The sequence below is a fragment of the Leiobunum rupestre genome, chromosome 1 (assembly GCF_980474605.1).
Source record: "Leiobunum rupestre chromosome 1, qqLeiRupe1.1.hap1, whole genome shotgun sequence".
Taxonomy (NCBI): Eukaryota; Metazoa; Arthropoda; class Arachnida; order Opiliones; family Sclerosomatidae; genus Leiobunum; species Leiobunum rupestre.
In genome coordinates, this window is record NC_143384.1 from 2169302 (window position 1) to 2191304 (window position 22003).

Genomic DNA, 22003 nt, shown 5'->3' on the forward strand with positions numbered 1-22003 from the left:
TTGAAATAGCGCGAAAGTAGACAATGGCCACTGTAGTCTTCCCCCTTAATTATAGTATTTGTTTAATAGTTATTGACGTTATGGTTTTTTATTGGATCGTTTTTTATTTTATAGTTATTTATTTAAAAAAAATGGTATTGGCACACCTCTAGTGATTTTAAGTAAATTAATAGAGATGTGCAAATACCATTTTTTGGGGACCGAATCATATATAAATTTTTCTAGCAATATCAAAAATCAAATCGAATACGTAAAACGTCGAAGAATCGAATATTTCAGGTGATAAAATAGTTACATTTCACCGATCGAATACCAAATAGTATTTCGAATAGCGAATATTATTTCGAATAAGGAATATTATTTCAAATAGCGAATAGTATTTCGAATAGCGAATAATATTTCGAATAGCGAATAATATTTCGAATAGCGAAAAGTATTTCGAATAGCGAATAGTATTTCGAATAGCGAATAGTATTTCGAATAGCGAACAGTATTTCGAATAGCGAATAGTATTTCAAATAGCGAATAATATTTCAAATAGCGAATAGTGTTTCGAATAGCGAATAGTATTTCGAATAGCGAGTAGGATTTCGAATAGCGAGTAGTATTTCGAATAGCGAGTAGTATTTCGAATAGCGAATAGTATTTCGAATAGCGAGTAGTTTTTCGAATAGCGAATAGTATTTCGAATACGTTAAACGTCGAAACATCTAAACATCCAAATTTTAAGGTGACAAAATAGTTAGATTTGAACAATCGAATACCAAATAGCATTTCGAATAGCTAATAATATTTAGAATAACGAATAATATTTGGAATAGCGAATTATATTTCGAATAGCGAATAATCATTCGAATAGCGAATTATTTTACAGTATATTTATTTTTAATATTTCACTGTATATTAATTTTTTATATCTTATAGTATATTTATTTTTAATATTTTATAGTATATTTATTTTTAATATTTTATAGTATATTTATTTTTAATTTTCATAGTATATTTATTTTTAATATTGCATAGTATGTTTATTTTTAATATTTTATAGTATATTATTTTTAATATTTTACAGTATTTTTATTTTAAATATTTATGTTATAATTATTTTAATTATTTAATAGTACATTCCAATTATTTTATAGTATATTTAGTTAATTATTTTTAAGTGGGCCTATATATATTTTATTTGTTTTATAGTTATTTATATAGTTTATTTTAAAACTTTATTTTAATTAAATCTATATTTAATTTAATATTTAATTATTTTAATTGTTTTAAAGTAAATTTTATTTAATCATGTGATAGTAAATTTTATTTATTTTATAGTATATTTCAGTTATTTTATAGCACATTTCAGTTATTTTATAGTATATTTCAGTTATTTTATAGCATATTTCAGTTATTTTATAGCATATTTCAGTTATTTTATAGCATATTTCAGTTATTTTATAGTATATTTCAGTTATTTTCTAATATTTCAGTTATTTTATAGTATATTTGGATTATACAGTATATTTCAGTTATTTTATAGTATATTTTGAGTAGTTTACAGTATATTTTGATTAGTTTATAGTATATTTTGATTATTTTATGGTATATTTTGATTATTTTATGGTATATTTTGATTATGTTATAGTATAATTTGATTATGTTATAGTATAATTTGATTAGTTTATAGTATATTTTGATTAGTTTATGGTATATTTTGATTAGTTTATGGTAAATTTTGATTGTTTTATGGTATATTTTGATTATTTTATAGTATAGATTGATTATTTTATAGTATTTATTGATTATTTTATAGTATAAATTGATTATTTAAAAGTAGAATTTGATTAGTTTATAGTATATTTTGATTATTTTATGGTATATTTTGATTGTTTTATGGTATATTTTGATTGTTTTATGGTATATTTTGATTATTTTATAGTATATTTTGATTATTTTATAGTATATATTGATTATTTTGTAGTATATATTGATTATTTAATAGTATATTTTGATTAGTTTATAGTATATTTTGATTATTTTATAGTATACTAGCTGAGAAGCCCGGCCTCCAGCCGTGCTTTCAGCTAGTTGAGTAAATTTGGGTTTAGAAAACGGGAACAAAATGCACTTTACTTTAAATATGCAAATTAAATTAGTAAATTCGGGTTTAGAAAACGGGAACAAACTGCACTTTACTTTAAATATGCAAATTAAATTAGTAAATTCGGGTTTAGAAAACGGGAACAAAATGCACTTTACTTTAAATATGCAAATTAAATTAGTAAATTCGGGTTTAGAAAACGGGAACAAAATGCACTTTACTTTAAATATGCAAATTAAATTAGTAAATTCGGGTTTAGAAAACGGGAACAAACTGCACTTTACTTTAAATATGCAAATTAAATTAGTAAATTCGGGTTTAGAAAACGGGAACAAACTGCACTTTACTTTAAATATGCAAATTAAATTAGTAAATTCGGGTTTAGAAAACGGGAACAAACTGCACTTTACTTTAAATATGCAAATTAAATTAGTAAATTCGGGTTTAGAAAACGGGAACAAAATGCACTTTACTTTAAATATGCAAATTAAATTAGTAAATTCGGGTTAAGAAAACGGGAACAAAATGCACTTTACTTTAAATATGCAAATTAAATTAGTAAATTCGGGTTTAGAAAACGGGAACAAACTGCACTTTACTTTAAATATGCAAATTAAATTAGTAAATTCGGGTTTAGAAAACGGGAACAAAATGCACTTTACTTTAAATATGCAAATTAAATTAGTAAATTCGGGTTTAGAAAACGGGAACAAACTGCACTTTACTTTAAATATGCAAATTAAATTAGTAAATTCGGGTTTAGAAAACGGGAACAAACTGCACTTTACTTTAAAATATGCAAATTAAATTAGTAAATTCGGGTTTAGAAAACGGGAACAAAATGCACTTTACTTTAAATATGCAAATTAAATTAGTAAATTCGGGTTTAGAAAACGGGAACAAAATGCACTTTACTTTAAATATGCAAATTAAATTAGTAAATTCGGGTTTAGAAAACGGGAACAAAATGCACTTTACTTTAAATATGAAAATTAAATTAGTAAATTCGGGTTTAGAAAACGGGAACAAAATGCACTTTACTTTAAATATGCAAATTAAATTAGTAAATTCGGGTTTAGAAAACGGGAACAAAATGCACTTTACTTTAAATATGCAAATTAAATTAGTAAATTCGGGTTTAGAAAACGGAAACAAACTGCACTTTACTTTAAATATGCAAATTAAATTATTTTTAAATAGTAAATAGGCATTTTTTAAATTGCAAACGTTTTATAGTGCAGAATATCATATCTTGTAATATTAACTTATATTTGATTTCTTTGATTAGTTTAAGATGTAATTATGATAAATTAACATATATTTGATTTCTTTGATTAGTGTAAGATGTAATTATGATAAATTAACATATATTTGATTCCGTAAGATGTAATTATGATAAAGCGTTTTTGTACGCAATATTTTTAGTTTCAACGTTTGGAGTAAGTATGTACAGGTTATTTGCAGCTCCAGCTCTTGAGCACGCCACATAAAGCATGGATTTCCCGCAGTTTTAAGTGACTGTCCTTGCGCTTTATTAATTGTCATTGTGAAGCTAAGTTTGATTAGAAATTGCAGGCGTTTAAAATCAAATGGCATACCGGTTGGTATTATGGGTATGCTTGGAATGAATACGGCCCGGGCAAAGGTGTCTGCGTGACACAGATAGAGAGGGGGGCTAAGAAAAGAGAACGAACGCGAGCGAAAAGGGTCGAAGGTCATGCCATCCAGCAGCTAAGTGGGGCAATTAGAGCCAGAGAGATAAACTTAATACCCGCGTCTCTTGACAGCGTGAGGTCAGGGGTTTCGGTCTTGCGGTCACCGGTTTTTGGTCCCGTGGTCTCAAGACGCCCATAAAATCTGACGGCAGGGGCCACAATGCCACAGGCCACATTTTTTACGAATCGGATAATTATCTTGGTCTTGCATAGAAGGAAACAAACCACTATTTACATATATATATCGAGAGAGAGAGAGATATATATATATATATATATATACTAGCTGGGAAGCCCGGCCTTCGTCCGGGCTTCCCAGCTAGAACTAAAATCCCGTGAAGTGTGTTTCGTTATTCATTTTATAGTTATTTTTGGTTAATCATTTTGTAGTTATTTTTAGTTAATCATTTTGTAGTTATTTTTAGTTATTCATTTCGTAGTTATTTTTAGTTATTCATTTTATAATTATTTTTAGTTAATCATTTTGTAGTTATTTTTAGTTAATCATTTTGTAGTTATTTTTAGTTATTCATTTTATAATTATTTTTAGTTATTCATTTTGTAGTTATTTTTAGTTAATCATTTTGTAGTTATTTTTAGTTATTCATTTCGTAGTTATTTTTAGTTATTCATTTTATAATTATTTTTAGTTAATCATTTTGTAGTTATTTTTAGTTAATCATTTTGTAGTTATTTTTAGTTATTCATTTTATAATTATTTTTAGTTATTCATTTTGTAGTTATTTTTAGTTAATCATTTTGTAGTTATTTTTAGTTAATCATTTTGTAGTTATTTTTAGTTAATCATTTTGTAGTTATTTTTAGTTAATCATTTTGTAGTTATTTTTAGTTATTCATTTTATAGTTATTTTTGGTTAATCATTTTGTAGTTATTTTTAGTTAATCATTTTGTAGTTATTTTTAGTTATTCATTTCGTAGTTATTTTTAGTTATTCATTTTATAATTATTTTTAGTTAATCATTTTGTAGTTATTTTTAGTTAATCATTTTGTAGTTATTTTTAGTTATTCATTTTATAATTATTTTTAGTTATTCATTTTGTAGTTATTTTTAGTTAATCATTTTGTAGTTATTTTTAGTTATTCATTTCGTAGTTATTTTTAGTTATTCATTTTATAATTATTTTTAGTTAATCATTTTGTAGTTATTTTTAGTTAATCATTTTGTAGTTATTTTTAGTTATTCATTTTATAATTATTTTTAGTTATTCATTTTGTAGTTATTTTTAGTTAATCATTTTGTAGTTATTTTTAGTTAATCATTTTGTAGTTATTTTTAGTTAATCATTTTGTAGTTATTTTTAGTTAATCATTTTGTAGTTATTTTTAGTTATTCATTTTATAGTTATTTTTGGTTAATCATTTTGTAGTTATTTTTAGTTAATCATTTTGTAGTTATTTTTAGTTATTCATTTCGTAGTTATTTTTAGTTATTCATTTTATAATTATTTTTAGTTAATCATTTTGTAGTTATTTTTAGTTAATCATTTTGTAGTTATTTTTAGTTATTCATTTTATAATTATTTTTAGTTATTCATTTTGTAGTTATTTTTAGTTAATCATTTTGTAGTTATTTTTAGTTATTCATTTCGTAGTTATTTTTAGTTATTCATTTTATAATTATTTTTAGTTAATCATTTTGTAGTTATTTTTAGTTAATCATTTTGTAGTTATTTTTAGTTATTCATTTTATAATTATTTTTAGTTATTCATTTTGTAGTTATTTTTAGTTAATCATTTTGTAGTTATTTTTAGTTAATCATTTTGTAGTTATTTTTAGTTATTCATTTCGTAGTTATTTTTAGTTATTCATTTTATAATTATTTTTAGTTAATCATTTTGTAGTTATTTTTAGTTAATCATTTTGTAGTTATTTTTAGTTATTCATTTTATAATTATTTTTAGTTAATAATTTTGTAGTTATTTTTAGTTAATCATTTTGTAGTTATTTTTAGTTATTCATTTTGTTGTTATATTTAGTTATTCATTTTATAATTATTTTTAGTTAATCATTTTGTAGTTATTTTTGGTTATTCATTTTGTAGTTATTTTTAGTTTTTCATTTTGTAATTATTTTTAGTTATTCATTTTGTAGTTATTTTTAGTTATTCATTTTGTAGTTATTTTTAGTTAATCATTTTGTAGTTATTTTTAGTTAATCATTTTGTAGTTATTTTTAGTTAATCATTTTGTAGTTATTTTTAGTTAATCATTTTGTAGTTATTTTTAGTTAATCATTTTGTAGTTATTTTTAGTTAATCATTTTGTAGTTATTTTTAGTTATTCATTTCGTATTTATTTTTAGTTATTCATTTTATAATTATTTTTAGTTAATCATTTTGTAGTTATTTTTAGTTAATCATTTTGTAGTTATTTTTAGTTATTCACTTTGTAGTTATTTTTAGTTAATCATTTTGTAGTTATTTTTGGTTATTCATTTTGTAGTTATTTTTAGTTTTTCATTTTGTAGTTATTTTTAGTTATTCATTTTGTAGTTATTTTTAGTTATTCATTTTATAGTTATTTTTAGTTATTCCTTTTATAGTTATTTTTAGTGTTTCATTTTATAGATATTTTTAGTTTTTAATTTTATAGTTATTTTTAGTTTTTAATTTTATAGTTATTTTTAGTTTTTCATTTTATAGTTATTTTTAGTTTTTCATTTTATAGTTATTTTTAGTTTTTAATTTTTTAGTTATTTTTAGTTTTTCATTTTTTAGTTATTTTTAGTTTTTCATTTTATAGTTATTTTTAGTTTTTCATTTTATAGTTATTTTTAGTTTTTCATTTTATAGTTATTTTTAGTTTTTCATTTTATAGTTATTTTTAGTTTTTCATTTTATAGTTATTTTTAGTTTTTCATTTTATAGTTATTTTTAGTTTTTCATTTTATAGTTATTTTTAGTTTTTCATTTTATAGTTATTTTTAGTTTTTCATTTTATAGTTATTTTTAGTTTTTCATTTTATAGTTATTTTTAGTTATTCATTTTAAATTTACTAGAGGTGTGCAAATACCATTTTTTGGGATCGAATCATTCGAATGTAATATAAAATAATTTTTCTAGCCGTATCAAATATTAAATCGAACACTTAAACGTCAAATTCTTTTAATCGAACATTTCTGGGGAAAAAATTGTTCCATTTGACCGATCGAATACCAAATAGTTATTCCAATACCAAATAGTTATTCGAATACCATATATATATATTTGAATACCAAATATATAATCGAATTCCATTTAGTTATTCGAATACCAAATAGTTTTTCGAATACCAAATAGGTATTCGAATACCGAATAGTTTTCGAAAATTTATTTGGACTCGGAAAACATTTTCCCAAAGAGCAATGTTAATGTAAATGCCAGAAATATATTTAAAGCTCGAAATTATGTCATAATTACATAAATACTGGCGAACAAAAATGATTCGCAACGTTTTTCTGAGGCCAAGGTGCCGAGAAAAGAAAACAACTAGACAAGGAAGGCGTCAACTGATTGTCCGCGCCAATCCTCAGTGCTTCTTTAAAGACGGGTTAAGACAACCGCTTTCGTCACGTGGCAATTTACATCGCCGCCAAGGCTTAGAGTATTTACCGTGTCTGACACCGCTGTTCTAGCATATAGCTGCGTTTAAGATATCTGGGGTAATTTGCTTTACATGTTTCCTAGTCCAAAGTACATGATGTATGTAACAAATGTTTACAACCAAACTAAATTTTATTAATAAATATTAAATTTAAAAGTTTAGCAGTTAAAGAAAGTGAAAGTGTTTTTTTAATTTAACAGTAAAAGCATGAGCCATGATTTTAGAAATAGATCAATTTATAAATTATAATTTTATTATTTCTTATAGCCCCCTAGCGGCTTAAAGTTAATTTTGATTCTTAGTCCGATTCAGTATCATATTTTAAGTAACAACGAAATATATAAATTTAATGACGAAGATATTAATTAAATTGGCATTGGTGACATATAAAACAATAGTTGAACTGATATCCATAACAGTGGTGTTTATTATAGCATCTCCATCGCGAAACGTATTTGGTACTTTGAAAATCGCTATTCTTAGCTCTATATCCATTTTCGAACTTTAAATAATAAACTGGTTATTGAAAAAAATTCTGAAATTCCACTTGACATGACGATTTGAAGCCCCATTTAAAGCACGGCTTGGTTACTTTTATTTACCAATTTCAAACTGAGATATATTATAAAACCCGAAATCAGTTTTCCTATTTGTTTTCTCTAGAAATCAACTTGTGATGAGCTTGACAGAGGCCACTAGGAAAGATAAAGAAGAACTGGATGAGGTGCTGCAGTTCATTCGAAATGGAGCCGACGTCAATATGAAAGATGGATATGGAATGAGTCCCTTGCTTTGGGCGGCTCAAAGAGGTCATTACAAAAATTGCAAGGCCCTCCTGGAAAACGGAGCCAAAGTAAATAAGGTGGACAACGATGGTTGGTCTCCTTTAATGCGAGCGATCTTTTATAAACACATAAATGTGATCCGTCTACTACTTCACAACGGAGCTAGTCTGGAAGTTAAGGACAACCAAAATAAAAGACCCGTGGACAGGGCTGAGGAAAACAATGGCCTGGAAATACTGGACGTGATCGAAAAAGAATTCCCGCTTTCGCTTCGTCTCTATATCGCAGCGCGTCAAGGGAGCTACGACGAATGCCTGGCGCTTCTGGAGCAAAAGGCGCTACACGAAACTAGTCACGATGGACTCTACTGCCCGATGACCGCGGCTACGAAGAAAGGACATACGAAAATTGTAAAGCTATTACTGGAGAAAGGCGCGAAGGTCAACTACGAAGACAATGACGAAAGGAATTCGCTGTATCTCGCTACGAAGAAAGGTCACACTGACATTGTCACAATACTGTTGAAAAATGGATTCAACGCAAACGTTAAGGTCAATGGTGACACCCTGCTCCACGTGGCGGCACGAAAGGACCACAAAGAGTTGGTTCTTCTTCTACTCCAAAATGGGTTAAACCCAAACTTAATAAACAGTGAAGGGCTAACGCCTTTACACTACGCCATCATAAATGGTAATGGAGACATAGTAAATCAGTGCATTCAACACAGCGCCAATATCAAACTTACTACCAACAAGCTAGAGACACCGTTGCATTTGGCCTGCGAAGGTGGTCATCAACAGATTGTAGAGATTCTACTGAAGAATGGAGCTAACACGGATGCCCTTAATGAAGAAGGCAATAAACCGATGGACATTCTGAACAAAAAATGCTTCGATGTTCAAAAGGAAATAAAGCTCATTGATAATATAAAAGTTCTGTTGATGCCACCACAAGCAACCAATCCAACACCAGTTCCAAAGGGTGCAACCAAAGAAGGACGTTTAGAAGTAAATGAAGACAATTCCCATGGCGATTCGAACAGTGACGTAACTGTAGATTACTCGTTGTCCACAATGGGGTTGATCTTGGACACCACCGACATCGAAGAGCTGAAAACCAAACTGGCTGAACTATCTGCTCTAGTTTTGGAATTCAACGACCAAGCGGTCAATTTGGAAATAATAGAGACCGATTTGGCGCTAGAAACCGACACTCTGACCTATTTGAATCGGAAAATGGAGAAGACTCGAGTTTTGAAACTGTTGAAGTCCAAAGATTTAAAATCCCAACTCTCTTACGAAGGTGCTCTGCAACAATTGGCGCAAACAATGGATGAATGCAAGCGGAAACAAGCGACAATCGCGGTTGAAAGGCAGAAATTCCAAATTGAAATTCCACCTTTGAAAACTAATTTAAAAAACGTTTATCGGGACATAACTCGAATTTTGAATAAAATCGATATGGTCTGTATCTGTTCTTAGCGACTTGAATTTCCTCAAATATTTCCGTAAGATACTTGATAGAGTATCAGCGATATCTTCAACATGTTTTAAAAGTGATTCACTATTTGATTTTCGTACAGTTTTTTACTCTGTCCATTTACTCCCTAATTTTTTAATTAATTTCTAGTTGAAGATAAATTAAAGATAATTAAAACTTAAGTAGGGAGACAAAGAACGGATTTACCGCTTGTAAATTTGATGACTTCACTTCAAATCTTTATGCGGCGGCATTAAATTCAAAATTTGAAAAATTCTTTTTTAAACTCTGGAAAATGTGTTTACATGCTTATACCAAGAATGTATTTATTTATACTCAGGGAGAATGAATATGTCGAGATTATTTTTAGCGTTTCTCCAATTCCACCCGTTGGGCCCCCCGGTATGCTCCTCCGCTTTAATAAAATCAAATAATACTGCAATCTCATTGGTTCTTAAAAATTACGTTTTTCGACGCGATTAACGCTGCTGCTAGGACGCAAAAGATAAGACCGCCTCCTTTTTCCCTCCCCCCCCCTTAGCGTGACGGGGTTAGGGGCTCAACGTGTCCGTCGATAGTCTCGACATATTCATTCTCCCTGAGCATAAATAAATACATTCTTGCTTATACTTATATCTTTATACTTCATTGTTCGGTCGATGCACATTGAATTAATTTAATAATGTATGTATCATTGAGTCTTCTTTTAGTTGGAGCGTTTTGTAGACGATTCTGCTGGTTTTTGTGCTTTTATTTTCTGCCACTACATGGGTGGAGCAACCCGAGGGGCAGTTCACTCCTTTTTGGAGCGCAGATTTAATCGGATTAAATCCGATTAAATGTAATAAATCGAGTTAATCACGATTAAATTTTTAATCCGATTTACTCACGATTATACTTTTTAATCATGATTTAATCATGATTAAACTTTTTAATCATGATTTAATCATGATTAAACTTTTTAATCATGATTTAATCCAAATTTAATCGGCTTAATCATGACCTAATTTTTTTAATAACGATTTAATCGGCTTAATCATGATCTAATTTTTTAATCCTGATTTAATCAAGCAAATCATGATCTAATCTTTTTAATCACGATTTAATCTTTTAAATCACGATTTAATAGACTTAATCATGATCTAATCTTTTTAATCACAATTTAATAGACTTAATCATGATTAAATCTAGTTAATCATGATCAGGTTTTAATAATTTTTTTGTATCGCCATCTAATCTTACATCGATAAAATTAAACCAATTAACTTAACTGACGTTTATAATTTGGAGTATTTAAATCTAAAAATAATATGCCCCAATTCCGCGAGAAAATTTAAATATTGCGGTTAAACAATTTTAAAAACAGGTGTTAATCATAAAAATCGTCATAAAAGCTCGCATAAAAGGCTTCATTACTTATAAATTAACAAATATAAATTTAAATACAATAAAAACTTACCCAAACAATATAATTATGTATCGATGAATGCCGAACTAAGCTCCTCAAGGTTTAAAAACGGAATGCCGCTTTTTTCTGGAATTTTCTAACTTATCATTCCGTGGACGCGAGCGATCGAACGTAAAGTTCTAAAACCGAGACGTCTAAAACTCAGAGGGACACGTAAAGTAGAAATGTAATAAACTATATTTTATTTTAGACGAAACTATGATTTTTTTTATAAGAAATGATATTAATTTTTCCGAGTACTTTTATTCTCAAAACGTAATTTAATCAGCTTAATCGAGATTTAATCTTTTTAATCATGATTTAATCGTATTAATCGCGATTTAATCAACTTAATCACAATCTAGATTTAACCGTGATTTAATCCTGAATTAATCGCGATTTAATCCATTTAATCATTTTAATCATGATTTAATCGGCCAAGAGCGCAGATTTAATCATGGGAGTGAACTGCCCCTCGGAGCAACCCCTAGTTTCGCGTATTTTAAATTTCATGGGATGCGAAGATTCGGGAGGTTACGAGAAAATTTAACTAACAAGGAGACGACCCGATTTTGTTCCAACTCTGGGGATTGATAGACCTTCATGTAACTTGAAAAATCCTAAAGGGGGTAGTTTTAGGGACTTTTGGTGACGAGAGCATTTGAAGTGCCATTCCGCGGGGGGGGGGGGGGGGGGCGCTCTTTGTAAAGGATCGCGTCTTTGGCCATCCTCCTCTCTTCCGCGGGACGGTCCGGCGTCGGGGCCTCAACCGAACTCCAATCTTCCTCTCTCCATTTCGCCGAAAGAACATTCGCTCTCGTTCGTTGGGGCACTCTGGGGTTGTTCCCCGGGGGTCCCGCCCATTGTGATGGGGTCACGACCGGGCATTGTAATGATTGCTGGTTTGGGAGTCTCTTTTTCTGCGACAGATTTTATAAATGTTTCTGCGAGGTCTTACTTCGTGTAAAACGGCCAGGTGTTATTGGCCTACTTCGCGGGATACTTTTGGCTTGACCACTCTTACAATTGATGAGCCTATTTCCTTTAAATAATTATCTAAATAGGGATCGGGGAGTCCATGGAAGTTATCCAACAGGAAGTGTGAAGATTTCGTACGTTGAAGTAAGTTGTAGCGTCATCGGCAAACAGGCCCTAAGTTCAACTGCTTTAATTAATGTTGGGAATCATAAATTTTTTAAATAAATAATAAAACTTTGAAGAAACGACAAAACAATTGTTTTAATTTTTGTAATGTTAGTAACTAAACCTAAATAAGAAAAGTAAAACAGAATTTAAAAGTAAATCAATTACAAATATCACGCCCAAAATAGACAACGTATGGCTATTGCGCCCTCTGTTTACCCGACAGAGCTGAAGCATTGCGCCCCCTGTTTACCCGACAGAGCTCAAACATTGCGCCCCCTGTTTACCCGACAGAGCTGAAACATTGCGCCCCCTGTTTACCCGACAGAGCTGAAACATTGCGCCCCCTGTTTATCCGACAGAGCTGAAACATTGCGCCCCCTGTTTACCCGACAGAGCTGAAACATTGCGCCCCCTGTTTACCCGACAGAGCTGAAACATTGCACCCCCTGTTTACCCGACAGAGCTGAAACATTGCGCCCCCTGTTTACCCGACAGAGCTGAAACATTGCGCCCCCTGTTTACCCGACAGAGCTCAAACATTGCGCCCCCTGTTTACCCGACAGAGCTGAAACATTGCGCCCCCTGTTTACCCGACAGAGCTCAAACATTGCGCCCCCTGTTTACCCGACAGAGCTGAAACATTGCGCCCCCTGTTTACCCGACAGAGCTGAAACATTGCGCCCCCTGTTTACCCGACAGAGCTCAAACATTGCGCCCCCTGTTTACCCGACAGAGCTCAAACATTGCGCCCCCTGTTTACCCGACAGAGCTGAAACATTGCGCCCCCTGTTTACCCGACAGAGCTGAAACATTGCGCCCCCTGTTTACCCGACAGAGCTCAAACATTGCGCCCCCTGTTTACCCGACAGAGCTCAAACATTGCGCCCCCTGTTTACCCGACAGAGCTGAAACATTGCGCCCCCTGTTTACCCGACAGAGCTGAAACATTGCGCCCCCTGTTTACCCGACAGAGCTCAAACATTGCGCCCCCTGTTTACCCGACAGAGCTCAAACATTGCGCCCCCTGTTTACCCGACAGAGCTCAAACATTGCGCCCCCTGTTTACCCGACAGAGCTGAAACATTGCGCCCCCTGTTTACCCGACAGAGCTGAAACATTGCGCCCCCTGTTTACCCGACAGAGCTCAAACATTGCGCCCCCTGTTTACCCGACAGAGCTCAAACATTGCGCCCCCTGTTTACCCGACAGAGCTGAAACATTGCGCCCCCTGTTTACCCGACAGAGCTGAAACATTGCGCCCCCTGTTTACCCGACAGAGCTCAAACATTGCGCCCCCTGTTTACCCGACAGAGCTGAAACATTGCGCCCCCTTTTTACCCGACAGAGCTGAAACATTGCGACCCCTGTTTACCCGACAGAGCTGAAACATTGCGCCCCCTGTTTACCCGACAGAGCTGAAACATTGCACCCCCTGTTTACCCGACAGAGCTGAAACATTGCGCCCCCTGTTTACCCGACAGAGCTGAAACATTGCACCCCCTGTTTACCCGACAGAGCTGAAACATTGCGCCCCCTGTTTACCCGACAGAGCTGAAACAGTGCGCCCCCTGTTTACCCGACAGAGCTGAAACAGTGCGCCCCCTGTTTACCCGACAGAGCTGAAACATTGCGACCCCTGTTTACCCGACAGAGGTGAAACATTGCGCCCCCTGTTTACCCGACAGAGCTGAAACATTGCACCCCCTGTTTACCCGACAGAGCTGAAACATTGCACCCCCTGTTTACCCGACAGAGCTGAAACATTGCGCCCCCTGTTTACCCGACAGAGCTGAAACATTGCGCCCCCTGTTTACCCGACAGAGCTGAAACATTGCACCCCCTGTTTACCCGACAGAGCTGAAACATTGCGACCCCTGTTTACCCGACAGAGCTGAAACATTGCGCCCCCTGTTTACCCGACAGAGCTCAAACATTGCGCCCCCTGTTTACCCGACAGAGCTGAAACATTGCGCCCCCTGTTTACCCGACAGAGCTGAAACATTGCGCCCCCTGTTTACCCGACAGAGCTGAAACATTGCGCCCCCTGTTTACCCGACAGAGCTCAAACATTGCGCCCCCTGTTTACCCGACAGAGCTCAAACATTGCGCCCCCTGTTTACCCGACAGAGCTGAAACATTGCGCCCCCTGTTTACCCGACAGAGCTGAAACATTGCGCCCCCTGTTTACCCGACAGAGCTCAAACATTGCGCCCCCTGTTTACCCGACAGAGCTCAAACATTGCGCCCCCTGTTTACCCGACAGAGCTGAAACATTGCGCCCCCTGTTTACCCGACAGAGCTGAAACATTGCGCCCCCTGTTTACCCGACAGAGCTGAAACATTGCGCCCCCTGTTTACCCGACAGAGCTCAAACATTGCGCCCCCTGTTTACCCGACAGAGCTCAAACATTGCGCCCCCTGTTTACCCGACAGAGCTGAAACATTGCGCCCCCTGTTTACCCGACAGAGCTCAAACATTGCGCCCCCTGTTTACCCGACAGAGCTCAAACATTGCGCCCCCTGTTTACCCGACAGAGCTCAAACATTGCGCCCCCTGTTTACCCGACAGAGCTCAAACATTGCGCCCCCTGTTTACCCGACAGAGCTGAAACATTGCGCCCCCTGTTTACCCGACAGAGCTCAAACATTGCGCCCCCTGTTTACCCGACAGAGCTCAAACATTGCGCCCCCTGTTTACCCGACAGAGCTGAAACATTGCGCCCCCTGTTTACCCGACAGAGCTGAAACATTGCGCCCCCTGTTTACCCGACAGAGCTCAAACATTGCGCCCCCTGTTTACCCGACAGAGCTCAAACATTGCGCCCCCTGTTTACCCGACAGAGCTCAAACATTGCGCCCCCTGTTTACCCGACAGAGCTGAAACATTGCGCCCCCTGTTTACCCGACAGAGCTGAAACATTGCGCCCCCTGTTTACCCGACAGAGCTCAAACATTGCGCCCCCTGTTTACCCGACAGAGCTCAAACATTGCGCCCCCTGTTTACCCGACAGAGCTGAAACATTGCGCCCCCTGTTTACCCGACAGAGCTGAAACATTGCGCCGCCTGTTTACCCGACAGAGCTCAAACATTGCGCCCCCTGTTTACCCGACAGAGCTGAAACATTGCGCCCCCTTTTTACCCGACAGAGCTGAAACATTGCGACCCCTGTTTACCCGACAGAGCTGAAACATTGCACCCCCTGTTTACCCGACAGAGCTGAAACAGTGCGCCCCCTGTTTACCCGACAGAGCTGAAACATTGCACCCCCTGTTTACCCGACAGAGCTGAAACATTGCGCCCCCTGTTTACCCGACAGAGCTGAAACATTGCACCCCCTGTTTACCCGACAGAGCTGAAACATTGCGCCCCCTGTTTACCCGACAGAGCTGAAACATTGCACCCCCTGTTTACCCGACAGAGCTGAAACAGTGCGCCCCCTGTTTACCCGACAGAGCTGAAACATTGCGCCCCCTGTTTACCCGACAGAGCTGAAACATTGCGCCCCCTGTTTACCCGACAGAGCTCAAACATTGCGCCCCCTGTTTACCCGACAGAGCTCAAACATTGCGCCCCCTGTTTACCCGACAGAGCTGAAACATTGCGCCCCCTGTTTACCCGACAGAGCTGAAACATTGCGCCCCCTGTTTACCCGACAGAGCTGAAACATTGCGCCCCCTGTTTACCCGACAGAGCTCAAACATTGCGCCCCCTGTTTACCCGACAGAGCTCAAACATTGCGCCCCCTGTTTACCCGACAGAGCTGAAACATTGCGCCCCCTGTTTACCCGACAGAGCTCAAACATTGCGCCCCCTGTTTACCCGACAGAGCTCAAACATTGCGCCCCCTGTTTACCCGACAGAGCTCAAACATTGCGCCCCCTGTTTACCCGACAGAGCTGAAACATTGCGCCCCCTGTTTACCCGACAGAGCTGAAACATTGCGCCCCCTGTTTACCCGACAGAGCTGAAACATTGCACCCCCTGTTTACCCGACAGAGCTGAAACATTGCACCCCCTGTTTACCCGACAGAGCTGAAACAGTGCGCCCCCTGTTTACCCGACAGAGCTGAAACATTGCGCCCCCTGTTTACCCGACAGAGCTGAAACATTGCGCCCCCTGTTTACCCGACAGAGCTGAAACATTGCACCCCCTGTTTACCCGACAGAGCTGAAACATTGCGACCCCTGTTTACCCGACAGAGCTGAAACATTGCGCCCCCTGTTTACCCGACAGAGCTGAAACTTGCACACAGTTTGAAATACAGACGCGGAAGGGTATCGTTCGGCGCGAAAAATGAGACTTGACCCTTGGAGGAAAGAAGGTGTCCAACCTGTGGAAGCTATGATGACGAGATTCACGCGTCAGAAAGGTCGCCTTTCGTTGGCTCCACGTGTTTGCGGGGGTCAGAGGTTTTTTGTCCACTTTCAGTATCGTTTTGGAGGAAACATCCGGGGATAAAACTCTGCCCTTGACATTGGCTATAAGCGGGGCAAATGCGCTTTGGACAGGGTCACAAAGAGCAAACACTTTAATAAGCACCATACTGGCGGCGGATTTGTTTTATAGGAAATAGGAAAGAAGTGCGATGATTTCATCTCAATTTTAAGGACGTACGATATCGTACCATTCGGTGACTCTCCCTTTATTATTCTTATTATTTAAAAATTTATTGATGTTGTTTTTACAAATATACTTATACTTATACAACTCATCACCCCAACCACATAAGAAAAACCTTTTGCGTGGTGGGGGAAAGTAATAATTTCAAATCAAGGCTTTAAGGGTGAGAGGCAATCGCTATACAGTATTTTAAAAAAAGAAAGAAAGAAAAGACAAAAAAATTTATTTATTTTTTAAAATATGAGACCAATTAAGAAAATTATTCAGTCTTTCGCAACCAGAATTATTAATCCATTGACATATTTTATTTTGAATATTTCTTTATTAGTACAATGTTTTGTTTCAGCGTTCAATAAATTATATAGTTTAGGCCCTAGATACGTAACATGATTCTGGCCAATTGATTTGAACATTTTCTCAACGTGCCAATTTGTCTCCATAATAGCGCGGGTACAATAATTAGTTTGATAAGTTCATAAATCTCGATGTCTAAAAGTATAGATCAAAATTATTTTAGCATTCAATTAGTTAATAGAAGAAACTGTGAAGTCTTTATATAGTTTTATACCCGGCTCAAAACGATTTCTCTTTAAACAAATTCGAATACCATTTCTCTGAATAACTCCTAAGGGTTTCAGAGTAGTCTTAGTAGTTCAGGCCCAACCAATCATACCATAAGGAATTATTGATTGGACTATTGAAAAATAGACTATTTTTAACCAATGCAATGGTAAGACATTTCTCAGTTCATAAAACTTATATTGACATAAACGAAATTTTTTCAATTTATTATTAATGCGCAAGTTCCAATTCAATTTTGAATCAATCGCTATTCACAAATACTTAATACTGTCAACTCTCTTAATTTCAATACAATCACGGTTACAGTCGTTATTTAAAAAGTGGCTATGGGTATATATGGATAAGTTATAAAAAAATGTGTTTTTTGCCTCTGAGTAACACGTATATATTTAGTTTTACCATGAATCTATTTAACCCATGAATATCCAACTCTATCATTAGCCACGGTATACTCTGAGGGAACGTGGGGCGGAGCCTATTTTCGCGCCATACGAGTGATTTACTCTTTATGCCAATAAGAACGAATTCGGAAATGATGTCATTTTACGAGAGCTCGGAGAGCAGAATAGCCGCGAAATGACTTCTTAGTAACGGTTCACGTTATTTTGTTCAAAATAAGCTTTACAGTTATAATTCTTTCTAGTATAAAAATATAAATTAAAAAGGAATGTTACTCCGATATTTTGAAAGCAATCTTACGCTATCGAGTGTCTGTGAGATTTATAACAATTTAAACATACAAACTATCTCTGAAAAGCTAAGCCTCGGTGAAACTTTGGAAGAAAACCTGAGTCATTTTTGCCATATTATTATTAAATAATAAATGCTTTGTTATCATTTTATTCTAATAAAATCTATTCTAATAATAATATGAAATAGATCTATTTATTTAAATAGATTAATGATAAGTACTGCAAAAAGGAAACATAACCATAGCGCGTCATTTTAGGAACTAACGCTTCGACTGCTTATAAATAACAGCTGAGTTCTACTTCGACTCCGTCGCTATAAATTGGCTCCGCCCCACGCGTCGCCAGAGGTTACCTAGGCTATTCCAGTTGAATATTCATGGGTTAAATAGATTCATGGTTTTACTCGAATTAAGGGTTAAAAGGCTCATATTTAATATTTTGTACACATTGTCAAGAGCTATCTGAGCGTGCAAAAAAGATTCTTCCCACGAATAACCTTGACATAAAATTAACGTATCATCCGCAAATGATATTATGCGGCCATTAATTCATAAATTACACAATTCCTTTACGTACACCAAAAATAATATCGGTCCTTGAATAGTTCCCTGAGGAATACCATAAGTCATACCTTTGAATCACTATAAACAGTATTTAATTTTACTGCAGTGGGACGGTTTTGGAGGTAACTTTTAAACCATTCTAACGGAAGTCCACGAAATCCAACCTTATCAAGTTTTTTAATTAATAAAGCATGCGAAACTGAATCAAAGGCCTTTTTAGGTCAATAAAAATTCCTATCATTTTCTTCTTTTTGTCAAGAGATATACAACTCTTTTGTTACTTGGTATATCACATCATTTGTACTTAAGCCTTGTCCGAAGCCAAACTGATTTTTGAAAAGGCAATTTTAAGGGGGTTGGTCGGAGGGGGCGAAAATTAATGGCACTGATTGCGCGTCAAAGAGTTCTATCGAACGAGACCAACTTGTTTTTTTTGCTCACTCTCTCTCTTTAAGGGGATTGGTCGGACGGGGTGGTAATTAACGGCCCTGCGTGCGCGTCAAAGAGTTCTATCGAACGAGACCAACTAGTTTTTTTTCGGTCACTCTCCCTTTAAGGGGGTTGGTCGGAGGGAGCGGATATTAACGGCACTGCAACATTTAAAATAATGGGGTTACGGCCCTGAAACCGGCATTTTTGAATTCAGGGGGGTCGATTTAGAAAGTGTCACTGTTATCGCTCTACGAACAACGGTTGTTGAGCTACAGCTGGTTGCAGTATTTGTATTGGCGTTCCCTCCAATGATTCGGAGCCTTTCAACAACAATTATTATTTTATAGGAAAGTTTTAGGATTAGAAACTCGACGAGAATGGAAACAATGAAACTATACAGGGTCTTTTTTTTTGCTCGGAAAAGTGTTTTTTTTCAAAAACTATTTATAGTACCGATTTCAAATTTGGAAGGTCAATTCTCTATACCGGGGGACATCAGTTTGAGAAATTTGAGCGTTTTCGGTAATGTTTTTCAACAATTTTGAAAAATTATTTTTCGACCACTAGGTGCGAGATAAAAAATTTCTATTATAAAGTTGTAGGCCGTCATCGAAAACCCTTAAAAATTGTTCACTCGACGAAAAACAACTTATTTATCAGTGAAAATTCGAGCTTGAAAAATTTACAAGTTGGTGAAGCCAAATTACGATTGTTTGAAACGATAATTGAAAAGGGAACAAGTCTAATACAAACGTAGTAGAGTTTTCACACTTGAAAAAATGTACACGTTTGGTTTTTAAATGCAGATATTTTATTCACATAAATTTTTACAAAACATTTTCAATAATATCACCATTGGCTGCAACACAGGTTTGTGCGCGGACAATTAAGTTCTCAAACGCTTTCTCTACCATTTCTGGTGTGACGTCTCGGCAAGCACTGATTATTCGTCTAATGAGTTCCTCCCTAGTTTCAATGGGCGTGGCGTATACCTTTGCTTTAACGAATCCCCAGAGAAAATAATCCAGCGGTGTTAGGTCAGGTGACCTTGCTGGCCAATGCACTGGACCATTTCTCCCTATCCACCTTTCAGGAAACTCGTTGTTGAGGTGCTCAGTTACTTGCCGGGAAAAATGCGGAGGGGCGCCATCTTGCTGAAACCACAACTGACGTCTTTCAGCCAATGGAAGGTCGTCGATTGCGTCACTCAGTTCGTTCTGTAGAAAATGTAAATACCTTTGGCCGTTGAGGTTCGTCGGCAGGAAAAAGGGACCAATCAAACGGTTTCCAACATTGACCCGTTCAAATTGAACCTGGTGATGATATTCAAAACCCCAATGTGGGTTGATGTCAGACCAAAGATGGCTGTTTTGATGATTAAAGGGCCCATCTCTAGAAAATGACGCTTCGTCGGAGAACAAAACATGGCGCAAAAATTGTCTATCTTCTTGGACAGCATTTAGTAACCAGTTGCTAAATTCATAACGTCTTTGATGGTCTCCGTCAATTAGTCCTTGGTGGAGCGTAGCTCTGTATGGGTGATAGCGATTCTTACGAAGAATTTTCCACACACGATTTGCCGAACAACCCAAATCAGCAGCGGCGTTAGCGCAACTGTGACGAGGATATGCCACAAAGTACGCGAGTACATTGTTCTCGAAGTCTAAATCCGGTTGACCCAATCCGCGAAACCTAGGTTGCAAGTTACCAAATTGATTGAAATCGTGAATTGCTCGTCTTACTGTATTTACAGATGGTGCTCCATTTGGATGTCTTTCTGCGAAGATTTCAGTCACTCTTCTAAGGTTTTGCGCTGCTTCTCCATTGTAAATGGCAACTATCTCGGTACGCTCAGCTACTGAATAACGAGGCATTGTTCGAAATATTATCAAACACTGATAATAATCTCCAAAAGTTTTCCTTTAAATACCCAATGCATGTTTAGGATTGACCTATAGCCTCGTGTTTTTTAAATCCGGTCGTTTTTTTAACCAAAGTTTCAACTGGATTAGGTAATTCGGTTTCAATTATCGTTTCAAACAATCGTAATTTGGCTTCACCAACTTGTAAATTTTTCAAGCTCGAATTTTCACTGATAAATAAATTGTTTTTCGTCGAGTGAACAATTTTTAAGGGTTTTCGATGACGGCCTACAACTTTATAATAGAAATTTTTTATCTCGCACCTAGTGGTCGAAAAATAATTTTTCAAAATTGGTGAAAAACATTACCGAAAACGCTCAAATTTCTCAAACTGATGTCCCCCGGTATAGAGAATTGACCTTCCAAATTTGAAATCGGTACTATAAATAGTTTTTGAAAAAAAACACTTTTCCGAGCAAAAAAAAAGACCCTGTATATATATATATATATATAACAACTATTTATAATATGTATATATATGTGCATTAGTGATTTAGAATAAATATAATAAGTAACTATTTGATAAAATGATTGAAGATTTCGCGTTTTGAACTTCAAAGTCGAAATTGAAAAGATGACTTTTATTTGATGTAACAGTTTTGACTATTCCGAGATCCGCGAAACTTGGACGCGAGAACTGCATTGTGGGATGTCGACGAAACGTCCAGCCTCGCTGAGAGGGGAAAGTGCCCCTTTGTTAGGTCCGGCGACGAGATAAAGAGATTATCTCTCCAGAGGTCCCCTTCCGTCCGTCCCGAGCATAGCGGCACGGGCTCGTCTCAATTTTGAGCCAATTTGTGAGTTTGAGACTGAGTCCTTAAATATTCGAATTATTTTTTGAGCCCGAGCCGGGTCCCTTCTAAATTTCATTAAATCTCGAGCCTCGGGTGAGACCATTCGAAAAAACGTATAACATTTTG

At 35.5% G+C, this 22003-nt stretch overlaps 1 protein-coding gene across 1 annotated transcript; it reads left to right on the top strand.

Annotated features, from left to right (window-relative positions):
- The first annotated feature begins 8083 nt into the window (after positions 1-8083).
- On the top strand, positions 8084-9679 carry LOC149960395 (uncharacterized). The gene has a single exon (XM_090175608.1). It carries the CDS (start codon positions 8090-8092, stop codon positions 9677-9679), a length of 1590 nt encoding a protein of 529 aa, XP_090031734.1. The 5' UTR covers positions 8084-8089.
- Positions 9680-22003: the final 12324 nt, after the last annotated feature.

Excerpts from the sequence above, each read along its gene's own strand:
- LOC149960395 (XM_090175608.1), top strand. The coding sequence starts at position 8,090 with ATGAGCTTGACAGAGGCCACTAGGAAAGATAAAGAAGAACTGGATGAG.